General features: G+C 44.7%; 1 protein-coding gene and 1 long non-coding RNA gene across 3 annotated transcripts in view; both read left to right on the top strand.

Moving 5' to 3' along the window:
* Positions 1-7,228: 7,228 nt before the first annotated feature.
* On the top strand, positions 7,229-14,016 carry LOC133396278 (uncharacterized). 2 transcript variants are annotated; one of them, XR_009767357.1, is made up of 4 exons: positions 7,229-7,374; positions 7,472-7,744; positions 7,953-8,131; positions 13,107-14,016. It is a non-coding gene; the product is annotated as an uncharacterized LOC133396278 (long non-coding RNA). The 2 variants fall into 2 exon arrangements; XR_009767350.1 differs by having other exon boundaries at positions 7,472-8,131.
* Positions 14,017-14,703: 687 nt separating this feature from the next.
* LOC133396232 (peptidase inhibitor 16-like) overlaps positions 14,704-24,696 on the top strand; it is a 68,568-nt gene continuing 58,575 nt past the window's right edge. The window contains exon 1 of the mRNA XM_061665833.1: positions 14,704-15,321. Coding sequence (XP_061521817.1) covers positions 14,998-15,321 — 324 coding nt within the window. The 5' untranslated portion in view covers positions 14,704-14,997. The remainder of the gene's footprint in view (positions 15,322-24,696) is intronic.

The following is a 24,696-nucleotide window of genomic DNA, read 5'->3' as shown; positions in this document are numbered from 1 at the left end:
TTCTGTTCGTGTGCAAGTGCCTTTGCGTTTTATCTGTGCGTTGCCCTATTAAGTCAAAACAACTACAGTGTGTTACATTTTCCAGCTGTGCAGAAGCATGCATATTTGCAGCATTACCTGTGACAATCATTGTCTGGGATTTCTTTCCACAATTCCTCTACAACAAAGTGAAACAGTTTGCAGCAATGTTGCTTTCAGACATGGCCCGAGCTGGCCTGGTTCACTTTTTCTTATCACTAAAATAAGAGCGGGATTAATCGATGTACCTGAGCACGAACATCTTCATCATAAATATAAAGACCTTGTTGGCTCGTTCTCATACACGTAGTATGCTGCTGTTTTACCGCTAGCACTAGCTGCTATACAAGGTCAACTTGACTTTAACTTCAGTTGAGCTGCTAGAGAGTTATTGTCGCGCAAAAGGACCCCACTCGCCCTTTGTTGTTGTTGTTTTTTCCCCCAAAGTACCTCATTCCAAACCCACATTGTTGTCTTTACGGAGCGGGGGAAATCTATGCTGTTCCATGCTGCTAGTAGCGCAGATTACAAAGGGTGCATTCAGAAATTAACTCAAAGTACGCTCTCTAAGGTTATAAAGCCAGTTCTAAAGCTTTGGGACTCCAGCGAACCAGAGTGAGAGCCTTTACCCACAAATAGCGAAAACATTGGTGAACCTTCCCAGGAGTGGCCGGCTGACCAAAATTACCCCAAGGGCGCAGCCATGAGAGGTCACAAAAGATCCCACAACAAAGAACTGCAGGCCTCACTTGCCTCAGTTAAAGTCATTGTTCATGAAGCCACCATAAGAAAGAGACTGGGGGGAAAATTGCCTGCATGGCAGAGTTCCAAAACGAAAACCACTGATGAGCAAAAAGAACATTAAGGCTCGTCTCAATTATGCCAGAAGACAAGACTTGGGAAAATACTCGGTGGTCTGACAAGATAAAAGAACGTTTTAGAAGGTCTGTGTCCCATTACATCTGGTGTAAAAGTAACACCACATTTCAGAAAAAGAACATCATACCAACAGTTAAAGCATACCAACAGTAACTGTATATATATATATATATATATATATATATATATATATATATATATATATATATATATATATATATATACACACACACAGAATATCATGGAAAAGTTCATTTATTTCCATAACTGTTCAAAAACCTTAACTTCCATAGATTATAGATTCAGGGCCTACAATTAAACAATTTCAAGTATTTATTTTTACCTAATTTGGGGTTCCAATAACAAAAGAGGAATTCCAAAAAATGTTGCATGCCATAAATGTTTTAAACTGGACTTTAAATTAATTAGCAGCTACCCCTGAAACCTGGACTCCAAGTCATTAGAAGGCACCCTGTGTGCAGGGCTAAAGATACCGACCCAAAAAGCTTGAAAACCCGCTGGTCGCGCATGCCAAGATAAAAGTTCAAAAGGGCGATTTGTGGTTTTGAAATGCAACTGAGGACCTCTGGGACAATGGATGAGACACGAGTTACTGCACCCAGCGCTTGAGAGTTACCACTGAAACATAGCTTCACCGAATTTGAATGTTGTGTGACATTTTTAAGAACTTTGCACGAATGTCCCCAGTCTTCACCACCACACCATTGTCACTAGTGATTGTATTTTTTTGAATTTGAATGTCTGATGTCCAATCTGTTTGTCAACTGAACTGGATGCGACGTTTCACCCCACAAAACGGAAATGCCACATTGCAAATATTAGAGTTCTCTCAACAACCACATACCATTGAAACATTCATTACAGCGATTAAAGAGGATGTGCACGTGACAATGCAAAGATGGAAATCGGTCTCATTGTCAAAGATACAATAATTAATATTTTCTCCCACTGGTTTTAAACCACGGCACGGTGGACGACTGGTTAGAGCGTCAGCCTCACAGTTCTGAGGACCCGGATTCAATCCCCGGCCCCACCTGTGTGGAGTTTGCATGTTCTCCCCGTGCCTGCGTGGGTTTTCTCCGGGCACTCCGGTTTCCTCCCACATCCCAAAAACATGCATACATTGGAGACTCTAAATTGCCCGTAGGTGTGACTGTGAGTGCGGATGGTTGTCTGTTTGTATGTGCCCTGCGATTGGCTGGCAACCAGTTCAGGGTGTACCCCGCCTCCTGCCCGATGACAGCTGGGATAGGCTCCAGCACGCCCGCGACCCTAGTGAGGAGAAGCGGCTCAGAAAATGGATGGATGGATGGTTTTAAACCACAAAATAATCCTAGGATGGAAAAGTAGCATTAAGAGGTGGTCTATCTCTCATTTGGGCCCCCGGGGAGGGAGGGGTGGGACCACGCCCGTTATCCGGGCATAAGCGAAAGCTCCCTTTGGTCTCTTGCTCGCTCGACCACCATGCCGAAGACTGGCTCAGCCAGGAAGCCCCACCCCTCACCACGAGGTGGCGAGGACACTTTAGACATTTCCCCGCCGCAAGGCACCCTGCCAGCGCCCCCTGCCAGCACCCCGAGCTACACTTGCGGGTGCCTGGGCAGCTCACGGGCAAGCTCCGTTGGTAAAGGAACGGTCGGCACACGTCTGTTCCGAACGTCTTGCTGCCCTGCACTTGGAACTTTATTTCTTGTTTTTTTTTTCTTTTTTCCCCCTCCTTTTTCCTTCAAATCCACCTGTTGCCCATACGGACCGGAGAGCATTCGGGTGATCGACCAGCCTGCCTAAATTGTGTTCCACGTAACACAAGTCCAACTTGTGGTCTACTTAAGTACAGATTGGTGCATATTGGGTTTAAATGAACGAGAACAGGAACCCTCAGTTCTCTGCCTTGTCCCCGTGCATGCTCTTTCCACCCTCACATCACAAATTCAATCTCCTTTTACTCATGTTCGTCTGTCCTTTGTTTTGCGTTTTCTCTGCACTTCCCCTGTAGATTCCCCTGTTAGATTTTCTCAAAAAAATCCACTACCTGTATCATTTGTGTGTGTTTGGGTTCAACAAAAGATCTCTGTTTATCAAGAACTCTCATCTAATTCCTGTAGCAACCTTCAGATTACGAGACATAGAGGTTTTTCATCACTTTGTCCTGAAGTTTTACACATCTAAAAAGAGATGTGGTGCCCTTTTTCGAGATAAAATAATTTGATTTAAACGCTTAAACTGAAAATCACGCTAAGCCGGAAGTAACGAAGGCATCGCTTCCAGTTTATTCTTTTCTCCTAAATTAATTACGTTTTTATCCAAGCCAATATACGCTACATGTTACAAACACTGGGGTCAAGCCAGCCTCCACTCGTAAAGTAGCAGTCAAGACAGCCGCCCCTAATTTTGTTCATACTAGGCATTACGGTAATAGGTCGCCAACTCACGGGCGAAGCCACCTTCAAAATAAAAGCTTCTCAATAATACGGACGTCAGTGCTCTTCGGTTAAGGAATGCACCCAGCAAAGTTAATTTGAATCTTGAGATACATTACATACATACATAAAAAAATTACTTTATTTGATATCTTAGGAAAAATAAATGGCAAAGGACTGCACTTATATAGCGCTTTATCTACATCATCACAGTGGCCAAAGCGCTTTACAAAGACTCACATTCACACACACATTCATAAACCAATGGGCGACTGCTGCCATGCGAGGCGCTTCCAGGCCCACTGGGAGCAAATTAGGGTTCATTGTCTTGCCCAAGGACACTTCGACATGCGGAAAGTCATAGCACGGATTCGAACCTGTTCTACCTACTGAGCCAAAGCCACCCCAACATAATCCCATTGGTATCGCAAGACAAGTCCAGATCTTTGTGACAGACCACCAAGGACTCCACTAAAAGAGGTTTGATGAAGATCTGATATTGTATTTCAAAATAAAAGTCTCTGAAAACTGCATATTTTGCTGCCATTACCCGACTGAAAAAAATCTTTCTCTGCCTACTCATGACGGGATGTTCGGTGGCAGGGAAAAATGGCTTGGAATTCCGTATGTGTGTGTGTGTGTGTGTGTGTGTGAGTGTGAGTGTGTGAGACTTTGTAATGGTCCTGAGCTCTGGAACATAAATACAGATCAAATTGCAACAAGTGTGAGTTCATTCTTTGGTTACCTTTCATTGGAAAAAAAAAAAAGTAAAACGCAGCGGGAGTTGTGGCGATAGTTGTTAAATAAGGGTAAGGAATTGACTCAATCTTCCAAGAAATTGATGACATCCCGACGTGATTTTCCAGTGAAAAGACATGTCCTGGAATCTGGTCGTCCAGCTGCTCTTCTCTACTCCACTAATAACCCTGGCCGGCCAATAAAAAGGTAAGGGGAAGCCTGTTTATTCAAATTCACCTGATTTGCTGCTAAGTGAAATTGGGGTATTGTGGAATGAGGAGTGTGGCTGAACTTTGTTAAAGGTAATTCAGAGTTCAGTATAGATTGTATTTATTCGTTAGTATAAATCGCGATAGGATTGTGTATGGATCTGTGAGACTCTGTGTCTGGGACACAATATTTGGGAGGTTTATTGTAGGCCAACAATAACCTCAGAGGTCTTGGATCTCCTGGGATCACAATCAGCCAGTGGGCTAGCCATCTGCTGGGAGTAGGTCCCAATAGGAGGTGCTTATGGTGCACAGTACTGTGCCTTCGTGGAGAGTGGTAGCGACAACCCCACACTGTACTTAGTACGTGTGGGCTCCTCTGACGCTGGACAATACTTGTCCAGCGCCAGAGCGGCAGAGGTGGGTAGTTACGTGCTACATTTACTCCGTTACCTTTACTCAAGTAACATTTTTGAGAAACTGTACTTGTCAGGGTACTTTAAATGCACTGTACTTTTCTTGAGTATTTATATGAAGAAGGATCAATACGTTTACTCCGTTCTAATGATCGACATGCTGTTCGCTACTTTTATTTATCCATTAATGCGTGTGCGCGTCTATTTTTAGACTCCATCTTCGACCATTACGCCAAAAACATGAACACAAATGTCATTTGACTCCAATTTACCAATCAGACGACACAAGGCAGTCACATGACCTTCGCGAGCCACTCAAAATGACTCATTTTGGGAAAATAAAACAGCCGCGCGAGTGTGTTGACAGACCAAAACACAACAGCTTTGTCATGCAGCTCTTAAATTGTGACTTGGATATTTCAGCCCACTTCTAACTTGAGAAAATGCCTTGCGGTAAGTTGCAGATGTTTCTATTGTTGTTTTGGCAGTGGATGTGGCAAAAGTAGCGCACACACACACACACAATCACTCAGTCTGTTCAGCAAACAGCTTCTTCGTGAAGTAATTTAAGTGAATAAAGCAAATAATGTTTCTGTAGGGCCCAATGCATGTGTTGTTGGTTTTTGGGCAGTTAAATATTCAATTGGTGGCATATGTGTGTCAACTCCCACATTTTTCTTTTTTTTCTATGGTCATGCTTTGATTTAAAAAAAAAATTAATAAAAAATCAGGTTACTCACAAATTACTCCATCCATCCATCCATCCATCCATTTTCTGAGCCGCTTATCCTCACTAGGGTCACGGGCGTGCTGGAGCCTATCCCAGCTATCATCGGGCAGTAGGCGGGGTACACCCTGAACTAGTTGCCAGCCAATCGGAGGGCGCACATAAACAAACAACCATTCACATTCACATTCACACCTAGGGGCAATTTAGAGACTTCAATTAACCTACCCTGCATGTTTTTGGGATGTGGGAAGAAACCGGAGTGCCCGGAGAAAACCCACGCAGGCACGGGGAGAACATGCAAACTCCACACAGGCGGGGCCGGGGATTGAACCCGGTCCTCAGAACTGTGAGGTAGACGCTCTAACCAGTCGGTCACTGTGCCGCACACAAATTACTCTTTACTTAGTAATTTTGTTCATTGCGTCCTTATTTACTTCCTTAATATTTGGATGACTACTTTTTAATTTTACATGAGTCATATTATTTGAAAGTAACAGTACTCTTACTTGAGTACAATATTTGGCTACTCTACCCACCTGCAGAGCGGTGATAACAGTGCTTTGGAGAGTGGTAGCGACAACCCCACACTAAACTTACTATGTGTGGGTCGATTCTGGGCTCCTCTGATGTTGGACAATACTTCGCGTTGCGGTATCGGGGTGGCGACAATAAACCACTGGATCTACCAGGAGAAAAGTACAAAAACTCATAAAGACAGTAAAATCTAAAAAAAAATAAAGATAAGTAAACAAACCGTGGTAAAAAAAATAAATAAATAATAATAATAATAATAAGTGTATTGTTGTTGATTATTCATGATATTGTTTATTACAATGGAGTTTGTGTGGAAAGGTGAAAAGATTAGGGTTAGCTTTGAGAATGTGGGGAATGATACAATTAATTGGGGGAGAACAAACCAAAGTAATGTGGCCGTTTTCGAGGAAACTATTTCCGGAGATGAGAGAAAAGTCAAAGGCCATTCAAAAGATGAAAAGGATGTTGGAAAAATGTCAGGACGGTGGCTTCTTTCCTAAAAATGATGAGAAAACTAATATATTAGAGGTTTTGATTCGAATTCGTGTTGCTTTTGCGGTACGAGAGCAGAAATTGTGGGAAAAATGTAAAAAGAACAAAAATGCGTTTAAAAATCAAGGTTTATGAGATCGCGCTGACAAAATAGCAAAATATCAGATTAGATTTGATCAAAATGGCGTCCGCCACCAAATTACAAAAAAAATAGTTCAAAAAGAAAACGAGATGAAGGAATTAAAAATGTCTTATGAGGCTGGCTACAACCCCTCAACGCCTCCACCCCACGCATTTCCTCCGCAGCCTGAGCCTGCTGTTCAAGCGCTGATAGCAGAGATAATCAGAGGGTCTGTAGCATTTGATATTGTGGGTGATCAACCTATGGTTAGTGGGCCCGCTTGGGGCCCTAATAATGTATCCTCCAATGTGGGTGCTTCCTCAGGGTCAGGGCCGATCAGCCTTGGGAACACGACCGGATTGACTACACAGGAAACCAATTTAGTGGCTTTCTGAGACGAAAGCCTGCCAAAGGGGTCAACTGCAGCATGTGAGTCGGTGAGACAAGAATTAGGTAAAGTTAATGCTGGTACGGATATTTCAGATTTGGATTATTTACGCTTGCAACTGAGGGCAGCTCATGCAAAAATAGATAAGGAGTGAGCGCAGAGCGAGGCTGAAGTCAGGATGGTTCGGGGGAAGCTTATCAGTTATTAGAGGAGGCATCTTGCCAGGAAGGGAACGGTGAGCGGCCAAATGTGGCAACCGCTGATAAAGAGGGAGTGAGGCGCCTAGAATGCAGCAGCGAGCAGCAACAGATGCCGAGAAAAAGGAAGAGGACTCCCCCAAGGAGGAGAGGGGGTCTGGTAAGGCTAAGAATAAGAGCAGAAATAGGAAGTTCCAGGGTGCCTTTACTGGTGAGTTCTGTCGATCCATGCCAACTAATCTATACTCCATTTTCTGACCGTTTATGTTTAAGTGGGGGAGGTGTCATTTTCATGCAATGCTTTACAGACATTACACGGGGAATACCACTACCTCTGAGAGACTTGAGAGCAATTGTGGAAACTAAACTCTCTTATCAGGAGCTGCAAACACTGGAGGACATCGCCCGTACGACAGCCTTTCGCGATAATCTTCCCTTGGATGGGCGAAATGTTTCCGCTCCACTTGGAGTTTGTCCAACTGTGTCTTTGAGATGGCCGACGGAGAAACTGGTCTTTCTTATTTGCCACGCATGCGCCGAGATTGGTCGGAAGCGTCGGGAAGTGATCCATTAGTAGTCCGGTAATGACTCAACTTTACCGAGAGGTGGTGCTCCGAGGAGGGTCCCAGCTAGTGGCTGAGGCTATGAGAGACAACCCAGCCAGTACAACGGCGACACCTGCTGAGTGGAAAACACACTTTTTACATTCCTTACCCAGACATACTAAAAAAGAACAAGTTAATAAAGATAAGGATGCCCTACTGAAAAAAATTTTTTTTACATCTACAGGTGCAAGAGGCAAAGCTGGAAAAATTCACAGTCTATTAAGAAGGAGAAACAACTGGTGCAGCAGAGGACCACGACCACCGCTCCACCTGCTGCAGCTCAGACTCCAAGTGAGGTGCACTATTACCAATTGGGAACGCCACGCCAAACCAATCAGCGAGGGCGTGGACAAGAAGCGAGCGGTAAGGGTGGAGTGAGGCCGGGGGTGTTGGATGGGTTGTGTTATAACTGTGGGATGTGGGGTCACTGTGCGAGGGACTGCCCCTGTCCACCATGGCCAGGTTGCTCCTGTAACTTTGAGATGGATAAGTGCTCGCCACATTGCCTCAGCTTTCTTTGCCAGAACGCAAGAGGGTGTCGTCCTCATCCAGTATTTGTTATTGGGAGCACCCACGGATGTGGACTGTTTGAGAGCTACGTATGCGCCACTTGTCGGGCATTTTGGATTGGACTACCGAGACAGAAAGTGCTTTCATTGTGTTAAAACAATCACTCGCCTCTGCAGCAGATTTACGCAGACCTGAGTATTCTAAACCGTTTTATTTAGATGTTTCAGAAAAAGGTACAACTGACACGAGCACTCATACATTGGTGGCACCCTCATTTGCAGGATACAATTGAGAATTTTATTCAGAATTGCGAGGTTGGTCAACAGTTATATTCCAACTCATGCCTTCCCCAATTGAATCCACTCAGATAATGCCAGTCACTTTAAAAATGAACACCTTCAAACGATTGAGGCAATATTTGGCCTAAAACACTCATTTGGCACGGTATACCATCCCCAGTGCCAGGGGAAAGTGCAACGCATGAATCAAAATTTGAAATCCAAAATTGCTAAAGTTAGTGTTCACCTCAGAATATCTGAGGTGATAAGTGGGATTACATTTCTGTGCTTAAATGATTTTGGTTGACCTCAGGCTAGCTGCTTACCTCAGGCTCCTTCTCTTGACCTCAGGCTAGCTGAGGTCAAGAGAAGGATTGTAAGGATTAGGCAAATATTTCATCTAATGAAACAATCATGCCATATTTCAGTTAATCAAATAATCAGGATAGCTAACATGGTTTGCAATAAGTAGATTTAATTTCAAATGACATTGGCCATAAACATAGACGTTTTGGAAATATGCTGGCAAGGGTATTTTTATCTTGTTTGTCACAGAAGGGCGGAAGTCGCAGGAGGTCTCAGATGTTGCAAGAAGTGGCCCCGGATGACAGCTCATGAACTGAAAACAAGTCAAGCTCTTGACAACACAAGCAAGTGTACCTGTGTCACCCACTCTCACTTGTGTCCTTCTCCCACCTGGACCTCGTTTGCAGGGTTGGTAGATAGTGGTGCGAAAACTGTGTCCAAAAGTGGTCTCTCAATACTTGACAGGTCCTCCAAGGTTGGCTTCTGATGAGCTCTGAATCGTGGTAGATGATCTGAGGAAGTGAGTAATCCAGCCGCCCCATCAGCAACATGTTTGTGGTGACAGGGTGGATGATAAAGTGCCCTTAATAGATCCGATCTCCCGTTCCCAGGATCCCCCGAAGTGAGGAGCACTGGGATGATTGAAGCAAAATTTGAATTGGGGTTCTGCTAACTGGGCCTTTAGAGATGGATCCAGGGTGTTAAAGGCTTCCTGTAGTTCTCAGTCATTGCTGCAGAAATTAGTGTCCTGGTCACAAAGTATCTCATCTGGTTTCCCATAACAGGAGATAAACCTTCTTAGCGCAATGAGGAAGGAGCCGGGGCTGATGCTGGACAACATCTCGATACGGACAGCTCGAGTTGTCAAGCATTAAAGAACAGGCCCCAGCGTTTTTTGTTATGATGACCTACTTTCATTAGCATGGGGCAGAAGCAGTCTATGTCAGTGGAGAAAAAGGGTTGCTGCTGTATCGTAGGAAGTTCGGACATTTTTGGATTGAACGGTTGAGCTCTCCACCTTTGGCAATCTGGACAAGAATGCTGCTCACGGCCTCGCAGAATCAAAAATGTCCTTCTTTGCTCCTCAAACAGTCTCTCAGTCCCTGGATGCATCAGCTCACTATCCGTCTGCTTGATGATTAATCTGGTTACAAGATGTTTAGGCTCCAAGACAACTGGATACTTGACATCAGTTTTGAACATCAGCTTTCAACATCTGCACACGCCTCTTATCCTCCTGCAGCTGCTGAACCATGTTTATCAACTTGTAGGGAGCACTGGATAATGCTGATCTGGTGAAGTGGGTTCCGATGTACCCAGGAGATGTATCACTTATCTGTCCTGAGTGTTGAGGGTGGGGCGTCATCTTGACGTATCCATCTCTGGTCCTGTACTGTGCTTGTGGGGCAAGTGGCCGTTTGTATCCCTCATAATCACTCATCCATCCTGGTGGTCATACTGCCCTCCGTGGACAGGATCATCATCCATCTTCACTCCGTAATCACTGGCTCCCGGGTTTCGGCACCAAACTTTGCTGTCGAGACTTTACTTCTACTATCTGGTTCAGTAGTGTTTTGATCACGGAGTGTGCATTGGCGAGAATTCAAGGTCTAGACTGGATGGATCTTTAAGCTTCTTAATTTAATCCAATGTGGTATGTGGCTGGGTGAATGTGTCTGGTTCAAACAGATTAACAAAGTATTAGGTTAGCTAGAGAAGAAGTGGGACACTGAGAGGACTAAGGAGAGGAGAAAGGAATACATGGAGATGCGACATAGGGCGAAGGTAGAGGGGGCAAAGGCCAAACGAGGCATATGATGACATGTATGCCAGGTTGGACACTAAAGAAGGACGTACAGAGAAGGTCTGAAGGAGCTACATTCCAAGAGAGAAACTGTGGTACTCCATGCGGACGTCTGGAGTGGCAAGAAGTATGTTCGAATAGTACAGGACATATATGAGGGAAGTATGAGGGAAGTATGTTCGAATAGTACAGGACATGTAAGAGTTGAAGGTGGAGGTGGGACTGCATCAGGGACCAGCTCTGAGCCCCTTCCTGTTTGCAGTGGTGATGAATAGGCTGAAGGCTTCTTTATACTCGCGCGGACGGCGACTGCGCTAAAGTCACTGCGGCTGTCCCGCGGGTAGTTTGCCTTTATACTTGAGCGGTCGGGGGTGTCGCTACGGCTGGTATTGGCTCGGACACCACAGGGTGAAGTTTCCTCTGCATTCTTCGGGCCATTTCCGTTAGCCGTTCTTACTTTACTTTCAGTAACAAGGAACAAAGCAACAACAATGGCGACCGTGAAACAGTGTCTGCTCGAACAAATGTACCAAGATAACCAGATGATACTTTTAATTATGCTGCAAAATCGATCGAGAAGGCGGCAGCGTATATGGTATGTAGAACCAAGGGGCACACTGAGTACGTCATCACAGCATGTAACTGAAACGGACCAATCACGAGAGATGATCTCCGTGGCGTGCGACGCGCAGCAACAATTTTTGCCGTGTGCGTGTCAAGCTATGCAGAGGGGCCGCGCGGGCCAATTCGTCGGTCACGTGATGCAATGCGGGCGTTGTCGGCCGCGCGAGAGTATAAAGAGGCCTTGACTGATGAGATTTGACTGGAATCCCCGTGGACCATGATGTTCGCAGATGAGATTGTGATATGCAGTGAAAGCAGGGAGCAGGTAGAGGAACAGTTAGAAAGGTGGAGGCCTGCACTGGAAAGGAGTAATGAAGATTAGCCTAAGTAAAACAGAATATACGTGCATGAATGAGAGGGGTGGAGGGGGGAGAGTGAGGCTACAGGGAGAAGAGATAGCGAGGGTGGAGGACTTGGGGTCAACAGTCCTGGGCAATGGTGAGTGTGCTAAGGAAGTGAAGAAATGGGTCCAAACAGGTTGGAACAGGTGTAGGAAAGTGTCTGGTGTGTTGTAAGACAGTAGAGTCTGTGCTTGGATGAAGGGCAAAGTTTATAAGACAGTGGTGAGGCCAGCCAGGCTGTCCGGATTAGAGACAGTGGCACTGAAGAGACAACAGGAAGCAGAGCTGGAGGTGGCGGAAATGAAGATGTGGAGGTTCTCTCTCGGGGTGACCATTATGGATAGAATCACAAATGAGCTCATCAGAGGGACGTCTAAGGTTAGATGTTTTCGGAGACGAAGTTAGAGAGAGCTGACTTCGATGGTTTGGACATGTCCATAGGAGAGAGAGGGAGTATATTGGTAGAAGGGTGATGCGGGTGAAGCTGCCAGGCGAAAAGCTCGAGGGAGACCAAATAGAAGGTTGATGGATGTAGTGAAGGAAGACATGAGGACAGTTGGTGTTAGAGAGGAGGATGCAAGAGATAGGCTTACCTGGGAAAGGATGACACACTGTTGCAACCCCTAATGGGACAAACCGAAAGGCAAAGAAGATACTATGGCCAAATTCACATGTGCTAAATGACCCAATTTCTTATTTCTAAATTGATAGTCAAATATTGATCAACATTACAGTCTCAAATTTCATATTTTGCATGTCAATGCTAATTAACTAGCAGTACCCAAATTTTTACGAAAGTAATGCTAGCATTGAGGCATGTCGTTAGCTTGCGGGCTAAAGCAGTAAGTGTGTAAGTCCAAAGCTATATTTGATTTAAAATGGTACAATTTTAAGAAATAAATATTGGATCTCCACGTTACTTACTTTACCTGTGAGTCTTCACAGAAACTGGGAGCTACAAACAAGCCGTTCTTGATCGATCATCTTGGTCTATATCGTGGTTCGATTACTTCCTCTGTGACCTGCCTGTGACCTACGTGACATCATTTTTAACTTTTTTTTCTCCCACCCACAAGAATGGATTTGTGTCCACAGCGGAGATCCGTAGTCGTGGAAATTGGAGTTTGGACTCAAAGCTTTCAGTCATACCCACACAAAAATTCTAACTCAAAACATTTTGATTCATACTCACAAAAAAAGTTCTCCCCAAGTTTTTTTGTTTCATACTCAATAAAGGTTCTAACCCACAAATATTTAATTCATCCTCACATAAATTTCTGACCCCCACCAAAAATGTTTCAAAAAAGTTCTAACCAAAACCCCCATTTTGATTCATGTGTACATTGTGAATACGAATTGTTACCCATCCATACACCTTTTGACAGCTATCTTACCCCATGCATAATTCATTGCATCTGTCATGCACAATGTAATGATAATAAAATTAATGTAATCCAATCTAATCACTCATTCAGGCATATGCAAGGAGAGAAGGAGAGTGAAGGGGAACACAAGAGGGCTGCACCTTGTGCGGAGTGTCGATGCCATGCTTAAGGGCAGCTCAACAGTAGTTAAGAAGCAGACTACAGTAGCTTTTTACAAGCATACAAAGTTAAAGGATCACTTTGTCTTCTGGTCTTGGACGTGGACAGCAAGCCTCCAGTGAAAGCAATCCTTGGGTTGGGGTCCACTGGTCCAGATGTTTGCGAAATGTTTGACGTGGTGTCTAAGGAACTGTCGGCTTCCACAGCCATGACATCATCATCTTCATCAGGCTCTCTGAGCACTTCATGTGAACGCCTTGTTTGACACTTTACAACAAGAAGATAGTTCTCAACAGAGGAGCCATCATGGAAGAATGACACAAGTATTCACTTTTTTAACAACTCAAAACGTGAGTCTGCTGTTAAGTGTGCGTTGTGTGTCTGATTTAGCTGCAGACCCCCAAACATCGTACAACTCAGGGTCCACACCATATACAGACACGCACACAGCACATCAAAGCATGTGTTGACATTGCCATCTTTGCCCTTCAGCTGTATGAACTCCATGCGGGCAGTGGCGTCATCTGCCATGTCGTGGCTACACATGCTCTCTTGGATGATGCACGTATGTGAGGACACAAAGCATAGGAAGCCATTAACAAACACACATACAGTAATCATCTGGTAGCCATTAGCAGCTAGTCAATGGCAACAAGTTCACATGGGTGGGGCTCACACATCACTGCATAGTCTTCTCATGATGTACGCGTGTGTGTCTGTGTGTGTGTGTGTGTGTGTGTGTGCGCGCGAAGTGTGTGCGTGTGTGTGTGTGTTTTCCCATCATTCTCGCTTTGTGATTAAAGGGGAATTCCATCCAAGGTTTGCATGCTTGCAAACACGCAAATGCAATGTAACAATGTGTGAATAGAATAAATGACTGCACATGTGAAGTGTGTTTACGTTGGTGACTCCACCCTGCAGCTTAGGGACATTCAGAACTTCCAGGGTGTGATTCACTCAAGTTTTGTTGTGTTTTTTCTGCTCTTTTTATGCTTGATGTCTTTGGTCACACTGACACGCTCACGTGTGTGTGTGTGTGTGTGTGTGTGTGTGTGATTTCTCTTCTTTGTTGACTTGATCACCTGAATTTGAATTATATCAATTACTCACATGAAATACAGTAGATTACAAGGCAGAGACCAAACAACCAAGAACCAAGTCATAACCAAAAATAAAGAAAAACTAAGTCAAGAACCAAAACAAGAACAAGTCAATAATAACTAAAGTCAATACCCAAGAACCAAGTCAAAACCAAATCGGAATGAATGAACCAAACCCAAAACTAGATCAATAATCAAAGAAACAAGTAAATGTTACAAGAGCTCTGCTATTTTTTGTCTTTAATTTGTACTTTTACACGCTTTTGTGTTATTTAATGTTCATTGTGTCCACAATACGGAATGGGGTGTTGAAATCAACCTGCAGATTCAGGGGTAGAAATGTTGAGACGGCAGCTGTATGAAAGGGGCTACCGTAGATAGACACTCACCTTTCCATCTTTGTTGTGTTAAAAGCAAAAGCATTTCATATGTCACATCAGCCGTTACCACGATCTAATGATTTGAACGCAGGATGCCACATTGTTGCAATATCCTGCTTCGTTGGGTTCTGTGTGAAAGGTGGCGAAATTCTGGCTGTTCTGTTACAGAGGAGATGTGAAGTTGATGAGTGGGAAAAGAGGGAGGGATGATGGAGGAGGAAGAGAAGGATGTAGTGTGTGTGTGTGTGTGTGTGTGTAATCTGCATATGGGGAGGTCCCTTGCGCTCTTAAAGCTGCTGTTGGGGCGCGCGAGGTGCACATCTGCACTGTGGAGACGACAGCATGCACACGCACACACACATACACACACACACAATACACACACACGCTGACAACTCTGGACGGACCCCCCCTGAGACTCCCAAGATGCAACAGCAGGGCACATTAGAGCTCCAGACACACAGCAAAGTTCCGGCGAGGAGGGGGCGCATGTCCGACTGCTCCACAACCCAGGGTGTTCCTCTGTTGAAATGGCTGCTGCTGGCCACGCTGCTGGCTCCTGGAGCCTGGAGCCTCCTCAGTGAGCAAGAGGAGGAGCTGCTGGTGGAGCTCCACAACTACTACAGAGGGCAGGTGTTCCCGAGTGCCTCTGCCATGCTGCCTCTGGTAAGCAGAAAGAAAATTAAAGGCATCTATTGAATACTTAATGATGTTTCTCATAAAGGGCGGCACGGAGCCCGAGTGGCAAGCACCCGCCTCACATTTCTAAGGTTGGGGTTTTAATCTGGGCATTTCACGTCCTGTGTAGAGTCTACATGTTCTCCCCATGCTTGTGAGGGTTTTCTCCGAGTACTCCTGCCTCCTCCCACATTCCAAAACCATGCTTCTTAGGTTAATTGAAGACTTGACCTTTGGTGTGAACATCAATGTGAATTTGTGAGTTCGTCGATATGTTCCCTGTGAGTGGCTGGCGAGCAGTCCAGAGTATACGCCACAGCTCGCACAGAGTAAACAGGGATAAACTCCAGCTCATCCGTGATCCTCGTGAAGATAAGCAATATAAAAAACAGATGGATGGATATCCTTAACAAAATGAATTGCCATATTTTATTCTCTTTTGGCGGCACGGAGGCCGACTGGTTAGACCGTCAGCCTCACAGTTCTGAGGACCGGGGTTCAATCCGCGGCCCCGCCTGTGTGGAGTTTGCATGTTTTCACCGTGCCTGCGTGGGTTTTCTCTGGGCACTCCGGTTTCCTCCCATATGCCAAAAACATGCGTGGTAGGTTAATTGACAACTTTAAATTGCCCGTAGGTGTGATTGTGAGTGCAAATGGTTGTTTGTTTATATGTGCCCTGCGATTGGCTGGCAACCAGTTCAAGTTGTACCCCGCCTTCTGCCCGATGATAGCTGGGATAGGCTCCAGCACGCCCGCGACCCTAGTGAGGAGAAGCGGCTCAGAAAAGGGAGTGATGGACATACATCATCCAGAGTAAAATGGGATAAGCTCCAGCATGCTACAACCCTGGTGAGGATAAGCGGTACAGAAACGGATATATATATATATATATATATATATATATATATATATATATATATATATATATATATACAGACACAGTATATATATCGGAAAGTAACTTCATCATCATCAACTTTAAAAAGAGAATAATCCATCCATTTTCTGAGCCGCTTATCCTCACAAGGGTCGCGGGAGTGCTGGAGCCTATCCCAGCTATCATCGGGCAGGAGGCGGGGTACACCCTGAACTGGTTGCTAGCCAATCGCAGGGCACATAGGAACAAACAACCATTCGCACTCACAGTCATGCCTACGGGCAATTTAGAGTCTCCAATTAATGCATGTTTTTGGGATGTGTGAGGAAACCGGAGTGCCCGGAGAAACCCCACGCAGGCACGGGGAGAACATGCAAACTCCAGGTGGGGCCGGGGATTGAACCCGGGTCCTCAGAACTGTGAGGCTGACGCTCTAACCAGTCGTCCACCGTGCCGCCTGTGTGTGTGTGTGTGTGTGTGTGTGTGTGTGTGTGTGTGTGTGTGTGTGTGTGTGTGTGTGTGTGTGTGTGTGTGTGTGTGTGTGTGTGTGTGTGTGTGTGTGTGTGTGTGTGTGTGTGTGTGTGTGTGTGTGTGTGTGTGTGTGTGTGTGTGTGTGTGTGTGTGTGTGTGTGTGTGTGTGTGTGTGTGTGTGTGTGTGTGTGTGTGTGTGTGTGTGTGTGTGTGTGTGTGTGTGTGTGTGTGTGTGTGTGTGTGTGTGTGTGTGTGTGTGTGTGTGTGTGTGTGTGTGTGTGTGTGTGTGTGTGTGTGTGTGCGCGCGCATATATATCAGGATCATCTTTATTTGCCAAGTATGTCCAAAACACACAAGGAATTTGTCTCCGGTAGTTGGAGCCGCTCTAGTACAACAGACAGTCAATTTACAGAACACTTTGGAGACATAAAGACATTGACAAAAAACAATTGTGCAAAAAGATGCAGAGTCCTCTAGCACTTAGAGCAGTTCGAATGACTAATATTGCAATAGTCCGGTGCAATGACCATTGTGCAAAGGGCACCGAGACTTCAAGGAGTGTATGCGGTTTAAAGTGACGAGTAGTGCGATCATCTGAGACAATGTTGGTTGTGCAAATGTTACAGATACTCCTCAATCAGTGTGCAAATGGAGCAGATGCTACTCTGGCATGAGTGGCCAGTATATGCAAATAGTGCAGCATGGGGAGACAACTACAGTGAGTGCACGAGTAATACATAATTGGCCCCACAGAAATGTGACAACGAACTCAAGTCAAAAATTGCCAGCATGTTGTAATGGAATTGTAGGTTAGGTGTTTAAGAAGTTGATTGCAAGCGGGAAGAAGCTGTTTGAATGTCTGCTAGTTCTAGTTTGCGTTGATCGGTTGCGCCTACCTGAGGGAAGGAGCTGGAAGAGCTGGTGACCGGGGTGCAGACGGTCCGAGAGGATTTTGCACGCTCTTGTCTTAGTTCTGGCAGCGTGCAAGTCCTCAATGGTGGGTAGGGGGGTACCGACAATCCTTTCAGCAGTTTTGATTGTCCGTTGCATATATATATATATATATATATATATACATATATATATATATATATATATATATATATACATATATATATATATATATATATATATATATATATATATATATATATATATATATATATGTGTGTATATATGTACTAAGTAGTTAACATGTCACCATTTGTCAACCCAAGTAATCCATTCATTCAAAGAAAGTAGAACAAATAAGATCAGAAATGTGTCAGAAATGTGATCTATATATCAGTTGGAAAAGGGTGGCGTACCCTCTCCAGGTCGGGGATGAGATCCTGCCCCAAGTGGAGGAGTTCAAGTATCTTGGGGTCTTGTTCACAAGTGAGGGACAAAGGGAATGGGAGATCGACAGGCGGATCGGTGCAGCATCTGCAATGATGCGGACTTTGTATCGGTCCGTTGTGGTAAAGAAGGAGCGAAGCCGAAAGGCGAAGCTCGCCATTTACCGGTTGATCTACGTTCCTACCCTCACCTATGGTCACGAGTTGTGGGTCATCACCGAAAGAACAAGATCCCGGATACAAGCGGCTGAAATGAGTTTCCTTCGCAGGGTGTCTGGGCTCTCCCTTAGAGATAGGGTGAGAAGCTCGGTCATCCGGGAGGGGTTCAGAGTAGAGCCGCTGCTCCTCCACATTGAGAGGAGCCAGATGAGGTGGTTCGGGCATCTGATTAGGAGGAGACCCCGGGGATGACACAGGACATGCTGGAGAGACTACGTCTCCTGGCTCGCCTGGGAACGCCTCGGGATCCCCCCGGAAGAGCTGGATGAAATAGCTGGGGAGAGGGAGGTCTGGGCTTCCCTGCTAAAGCTACTGGCCCCGAGATGGATGGATAGTATAGCTCCCTGTTTAAATCCTGTTCACAGTTTTTTGACATCACAGATTGAGTGACAATTTCAAGAAAGTGGGTGGTGGGCACATTTTCCGTCCGAAAAATAAGTAGGCTTGTTGAAAATGGCTTACTTTACCTCACCGTGGGATCATGATTTATATGGAGGGGTGTATCTTTTGTATTTAAGAAAAAAAAAATTGAATTCCTTTACTTCACTTGATTTTTCAGTTAGCACTGTCAAGGTGACTTTCTTCTGTCTCTTTTCTTCTTTATTTCCTTTTCTACACCCCACATCTAGTCACTCCTTTCCGTAGAGCCCCTAGTGTTTCGATGAGACACCTCAGTATTTGTGTGTGTGTTGTTTTCTAAACACTTTTGACATTTAAGATCTCAGTCTTTCTGGTTGATGGCAGATGAGGAGGAGGCTACTGAAAATGTTTCAGGCTCATGTTTGTGCTACAAAGAGCAAGTTTGTTCATTTATTTATCTCTCTATGGATCTTCTTCTTTTCCTTCTTTTCCTTTCGGCTTGTCCCTTTAGGGGTCGCCACAGCGCGTCATCCTTTTCCATGTAAGCCTATCTCCTGCATTCTCCTCTCGAACACCAACTGCCCTCATGTTGGGTTGTATCCATCAACCTTCTCTTTGGTCTTCCTCGAGCTCTCTTGCCTGGCAGCTCCATCTTCATCATCCTTCTAACCAATATACTCACTATTTCTCCTTTGGACATGTCCAAACCATCGAAGTCTGCTCTCTCTAACTTTGTCTCCAAAACATCGAACCTTGGCTGTCCCGCTGATGAGCTCACTTCTAATTTGATCCTACCTGGTCACTCCGATAGCAAACCTCAACATCTTCATTTGGTTCCTGTTTTCTCTTCAGTGCCTCTAATCCGTACATCATGGCTGGCCTCACCACTGTTTTATAAACTTTTCCCTTCATCCGAGCAGAGACTCTTCTGTCACATAACACACCTGACACCTTCCTCCACCCGTTCCAACCTGCTTGGACCCGTTTCTTCACTTCCTGACCACACTCACCATTGCTCTGGACGGTTGACCCCAAGTATTTAAAGTACTCCACCTTTGCTATCTCTTCTCCCTGTTGTCTCACTCTACCCCCACCACCCCTCTCATGTACAAAGGGTTCAGGCAGTGGCAAGAGTTTCTTTGGCTTTCCAAGTGAAAAAGGAGACCACATCGATGGGGAAAGTCAATCGACAGGGGAAGCTGTCTTGAGCTTTGAGTATGTTCGAGGAGTGCTCAAGACGCGTAATAAAAACTTCACTTTCACTTCACTTTCACTTCACTTTTCTAAACTTATAGCTGACAACTTGGTGGAAGTGACATGCATGTATTACACTCTTCTGTCACATAACACACATGACACCTTCCTCCACCCGTTCCAACCTGCTTGAACCCATTTCTTCACTTCATGACCACACTCACCATTGCTCTGGACAGTTGACCCCAAGTATTTAAAGTCCTCCACCCTTGCTATCTCTTCTCCCTGTAGCGCCACTCTTCCCCCACCACCCCTCTCATTCATGCACATATATTCTGTTTTACTTCGGCTAATCTTCATTCTTCTGCTTTCCAGTGCATGCCTCCATCTTTCTAACTGTTCCTCCACCTGCTCCCTGCTTTCACTGCAGATCACAATGTCATCTGTAAACATCATGGTCCACGGGGATTCCAGTCTAACCTCATCTGTCAGCCTATCCATCACCACTGCAAACAGGAAGGGGCTCAGGGCTGATCCCTGATGCAGTCCCACCTCCACCTTAAATTCGTCTGTCACACCTACAGCGCACCTCACCGCTGTTCTGCTGCCCTCGTACATGTCCTGTATTATTCTAACATACTTCTCTGCCAGTCCAGACTTCCGCATGCAGTACCACAATTCCTTTCTGGGTACTCTGTCATAGGCTTTCTCTAGATCTACAAAGACACAATTTAGCTCCTTCTGACCTTCTCTGTACTTTTCCATCAACATCCTCAAGGCAAATAATGCATCTGTGGTACTCTTTCTAGGCATGAAACCATACTGTTGCTCGCAAATACTCACTTCTGTCCTGAGTCTAGCCTCCACTATTCTTTCCCATAACTTCATTGTGTGGCTCATCAACTTTATTCCTCTATAGTTCCCACAGCTCTGCTCATCACCTTTGTTCTTAAAAATGGGCACCAGCACACTTTTCCTCCATTCCTCAGGCATCTTCTCACACGCTACAATTCTATTGAACAAGCTGGTGAAAAACTCCACAGCCACCTCTCCTAGAAGCTTCCATACATCCACAGGAATGTCATCAGGACCAACTGCCTTTCCATGTTTCATCATTTTTAATGCCTTTCTAACTTCCCCCTTACTAATCATTACCACTTCCTGGTTCAAGACATTCTTAGCCAACTCTTCTTTTAAAATAAACCCGACTCCATTTCTCTTCCCATCTACACCATGGTAAAATAATTTAAACCCTGCCCCTAAACTTGGAGCCTTACTGCCTTTCCACCTGGTCTCCTGGACACACAATATATCAACCTTTCTCCTAATCATTATTTCAACCAACTACCGAGATTTTCCTGTCATAGTCCCAACATTCAAAGTCCCCACATTCAGTTCTAGGCTCTATGCTTTCCTCTTTTCTTTCTACCGAAGAACCCGCATTCCACCTCTTCTTCTTCTTCGACCCACAGTAGCTGAATTTCCAACGGCGCCCTGCAGGTTGATGGCGCCGGTGGCAGACGTTGTTAACCCGGGCCACGACCGATCCGGTATAAAATTCTTTGGATGAACGCTCATATTTGTTTGGCAAAGTTTTAAGCCGGATGCCCTTCCTGACACAGCCCTCTGCATTTATCCGGGGTTGGGACCGCCCTACAGTTTGCACTGGCTTGTGCCCCCATAGGTCTGCATTTATCTCTCTATGTATCATTACTATTCCTAACATATTTTTTGTTAGCCATTAGTATTTGACTGTTTAGAACTTGGCGGCACGGTGGACGACTAGAGCGTCAGCCTCAGAGTTCTGAGGACCCGTGTTCAATCCCCGGCCCCGCCTGTGTGGAGTTTGCATGTTCTCCCCGTGCCTTAGTGGGTTTTCTCTGCGTACTCCGGTTTCCTCCCACATTCCAAAAACATGCACAGTAGGTTAACTGAAGACCCTAAATTTTCTGTGTGTGTGAATGTGAGTGCAAATGGTTGTTTGTCTATATATGCCCTGCCATTGGCTGGGGACCAATTCAGGGTGTACCCCGCTTCTCGCCGAGAATCAACTGGGATAGGCGCCAATATGCCCGTGGCCCTAGTGAGAATAAGCGATACGGAAAATGGATGGATGGATGGATGGACAAACAAAAGAATAAACCTGAATCAGAAGTTCCCGATCTTATTATGGAAGAAGGCTCTTCTTCAGTGAATAGCTATAATCCTCCTCTTTTACCACCTTAGTTAAAGGTCCCATATTTTGGCTATTTAGACCTCCGTAGAGTGACTCTCTAATATGGACATAGTATAAAAGTGTCAATTTCATTTAAAAAAAAAAAAACAGGTTGGTTTTGTCATACGAGTGTCCAAAAAAGGCCCCTCTGACAGCTCCTTCTCTTTGACCCAGTTTTGTATCTGCTTTGTCCATATTTCCTCTGATTGGTTACCTCCATGTAAAAGACCCACTTGTGTCCCACACGTTTGTTATGTTGACGGCGCTAGCTCAGAGGTCGGTGGAGATCTTTGCTCGTGACGTAGATAAGCTCAAGAAATTCGAATGACCTGATTACAGGCCTCGTGGCAGAAAAACCTCTGCAAATCAGGAATGCGTGGATAATTTGAATTCATATTTTACATTAACTGAGGCAGCATAGAGACAATAATACATTAAAAAAACTGAAAAAAAGATGGTTTGGCTAAATACGGGACCTTTAAAGTTAATGAGCAATAAACTGTTATATTTATTTAGTGTTTTATTTCTTTATAATAGTGTGTTTTCACTTATTTCTATATTGCTCTGTATATATTTTCAACCACACACTGATGAGCAAGGTATCGTGTAATTAAATTTTGGGGCTTGAACGGAAGAATTGCATTTCGATTCATTTAAACGGAGAAAGAAATTACCTGTCTCATACCATTTCAGGTTACAAACGAGGTCAGGGAACGAATTAAGTTCATAACACAAACACACAGGGCTCGACACACAGGGCTCTATACTAACTTTTTTAAAAGTAGCACTGGTGCATGCGATTGCCTGGCGACCAGTTCAGGGTGTACCCCGCCTCTCGCCCGAAGATAGCTGGGATAGGCTTCAGCACGCCCGCGACCCTAGTGAGGATAAAGCGGAATGGAAAATTAATGAATGAATGAGCACTGGTTGCAACTTTTTCAGTTGGTCGCACCAGCACATGATTTGGTCGCACCATTTTTTGAGGACGTACAGCATGACCATGGCATACCATAGTTTTGATTGACAGCAACTCCAGATATGATATTTTCAAAATATGTTACTGTGAACAAGAAGTTTGTCTGGAACAAGCAGGAGCAGACAAAACAGGTCAATTAAATTTAAAAAACAAAACAAAAAAGGCTTTACTTTTATTTGATCATTTGTTTGACCATTTTTTTATAGTGAGGCCTCTAAACCCTCTTCCCCTGGGAAAAGCATTTCATTTTGAGCATTGCCACAACCATGTGATTGACAAAATGATTGCATAAGTGTACCCACCATAAACAGTATCGTTTATGATTATGCACACTATTTTGCAAATTATTTCGTTGCAAAAGAAACCAATGTACCTATTTAAAATCATAGTCCTAGACAGAACAAATAAATAAATCATTACTATTATTTTAATGATAGATTATTTTCCGGCGGCACGGAGGCCGACTGGTTTGAGCGTCAGCCTCACAGTTCTGAGAACCCGGGTTCAATCCCCGGCCCCGCCTGTGTGGAGTTTGCATGTTCTCCCCGTGCCTGCGTGGGTTTTCTCCGGGAACTCCGGTTTCCTCCCACATCCCAAAAACATGCATTAATTGGAGACTCTAAATTGCCCGTCGGTGTGACTGTGAGTGATACTGGTTGTTTGTTTCTATGTGCCCTGTGATTGGCTGGCAACCAGTTCAGGGTGTACCCCACCTCCTGCCCGATGACAGCTGGGATAGGGTCCAGCACGCCCGCGACCCTAGTGAGGATAAGCGGCTCAGAAAATGGATGGAATATTTTCCTATACAATCCTCTTTAACACATTCACTGCCATGGACGGCTTTAGAAGTCAAATATCCATTTTAACTGGGAAGGCCGGCAGTGAATGAGTTAATGGAGTCTGGGAAGTTTAACTTTGCACGTCTTCATATGTCTCATAAACAGCGTATAGATAGATAGATCGATAGATAGATAGACAGACAGACAGACAGATAGATAGACAGATAGATAGATAGATAGATAGATAGATAGATAGATAGATAGATAGATAGATAGATTGATTGATTGATTGATTTGTTAGCTTTTCTAGCTTCATAAAGTTATTAATACATTTGCACATCTTCTTTTCCTTTCGGCTTGTCCCGTTAGGGGTCGCCACAGCGCGTCAACATTTTCCATGTAAGCCTATCTCCTGCAACCTCCTCTCAAACACCAACTGCCATCTTTTGACATTTAAGATCTCAGTCTTTCTGGTTGATGGCAGATGAGGAGGAGGCTACTGAAAATGTTTCAGGCTCATGTTTGTGCTACAAAGAGCATGTTTGTTCATTTATTTATCTCTCTATGTATCTTCTTCTTTTCCTTCTTTTCCTTTCGGCTTGTCCCTTTAGGGGTCGCCACAGCGCGTCATCCTTTTCCATGTAAGCCTATCTCCTGCATTCTCCTCTCGAACACCAACTGCCCTCATGTTGGGTTGTATCCATCAACCTTCTCTTTGGCCTTCCTCTAGCTCTCCTGCCTGGCAGCTCCATCTTCATCATCCTCTACCAATATACTCACTATTTCTCCTCTGGACGTGCCCAAACCATCGAAGTCTGCTCTCTCTAACGTTGTCTGCAAAACATCGAACCTTGGCTGTCCCTCTGATGAGCTCATTTCTAATTTTATCCAACCTGGTCACTCCGAGAGCGAACCTCAACATCTTCATTTCCGC

Source organism: Phycodurus eques, chromosome 1 (assembly GCF_024500275.1).
Source record: "Phycodurus eques isolate BA_2022a chromosome 1, UOR_Pequ_1.1, whole genome shotgun sequence".
Taxonomy (NCBI): Eukaryota; Metazoa; Chordata; class Actinopteri; order Syngnathiformes; family Syngnathidae; genus Phycodurus; species Phycodurus eques.
This window is presented reverse-complemented; position numbering and strand designations above follow the sequence as displayed.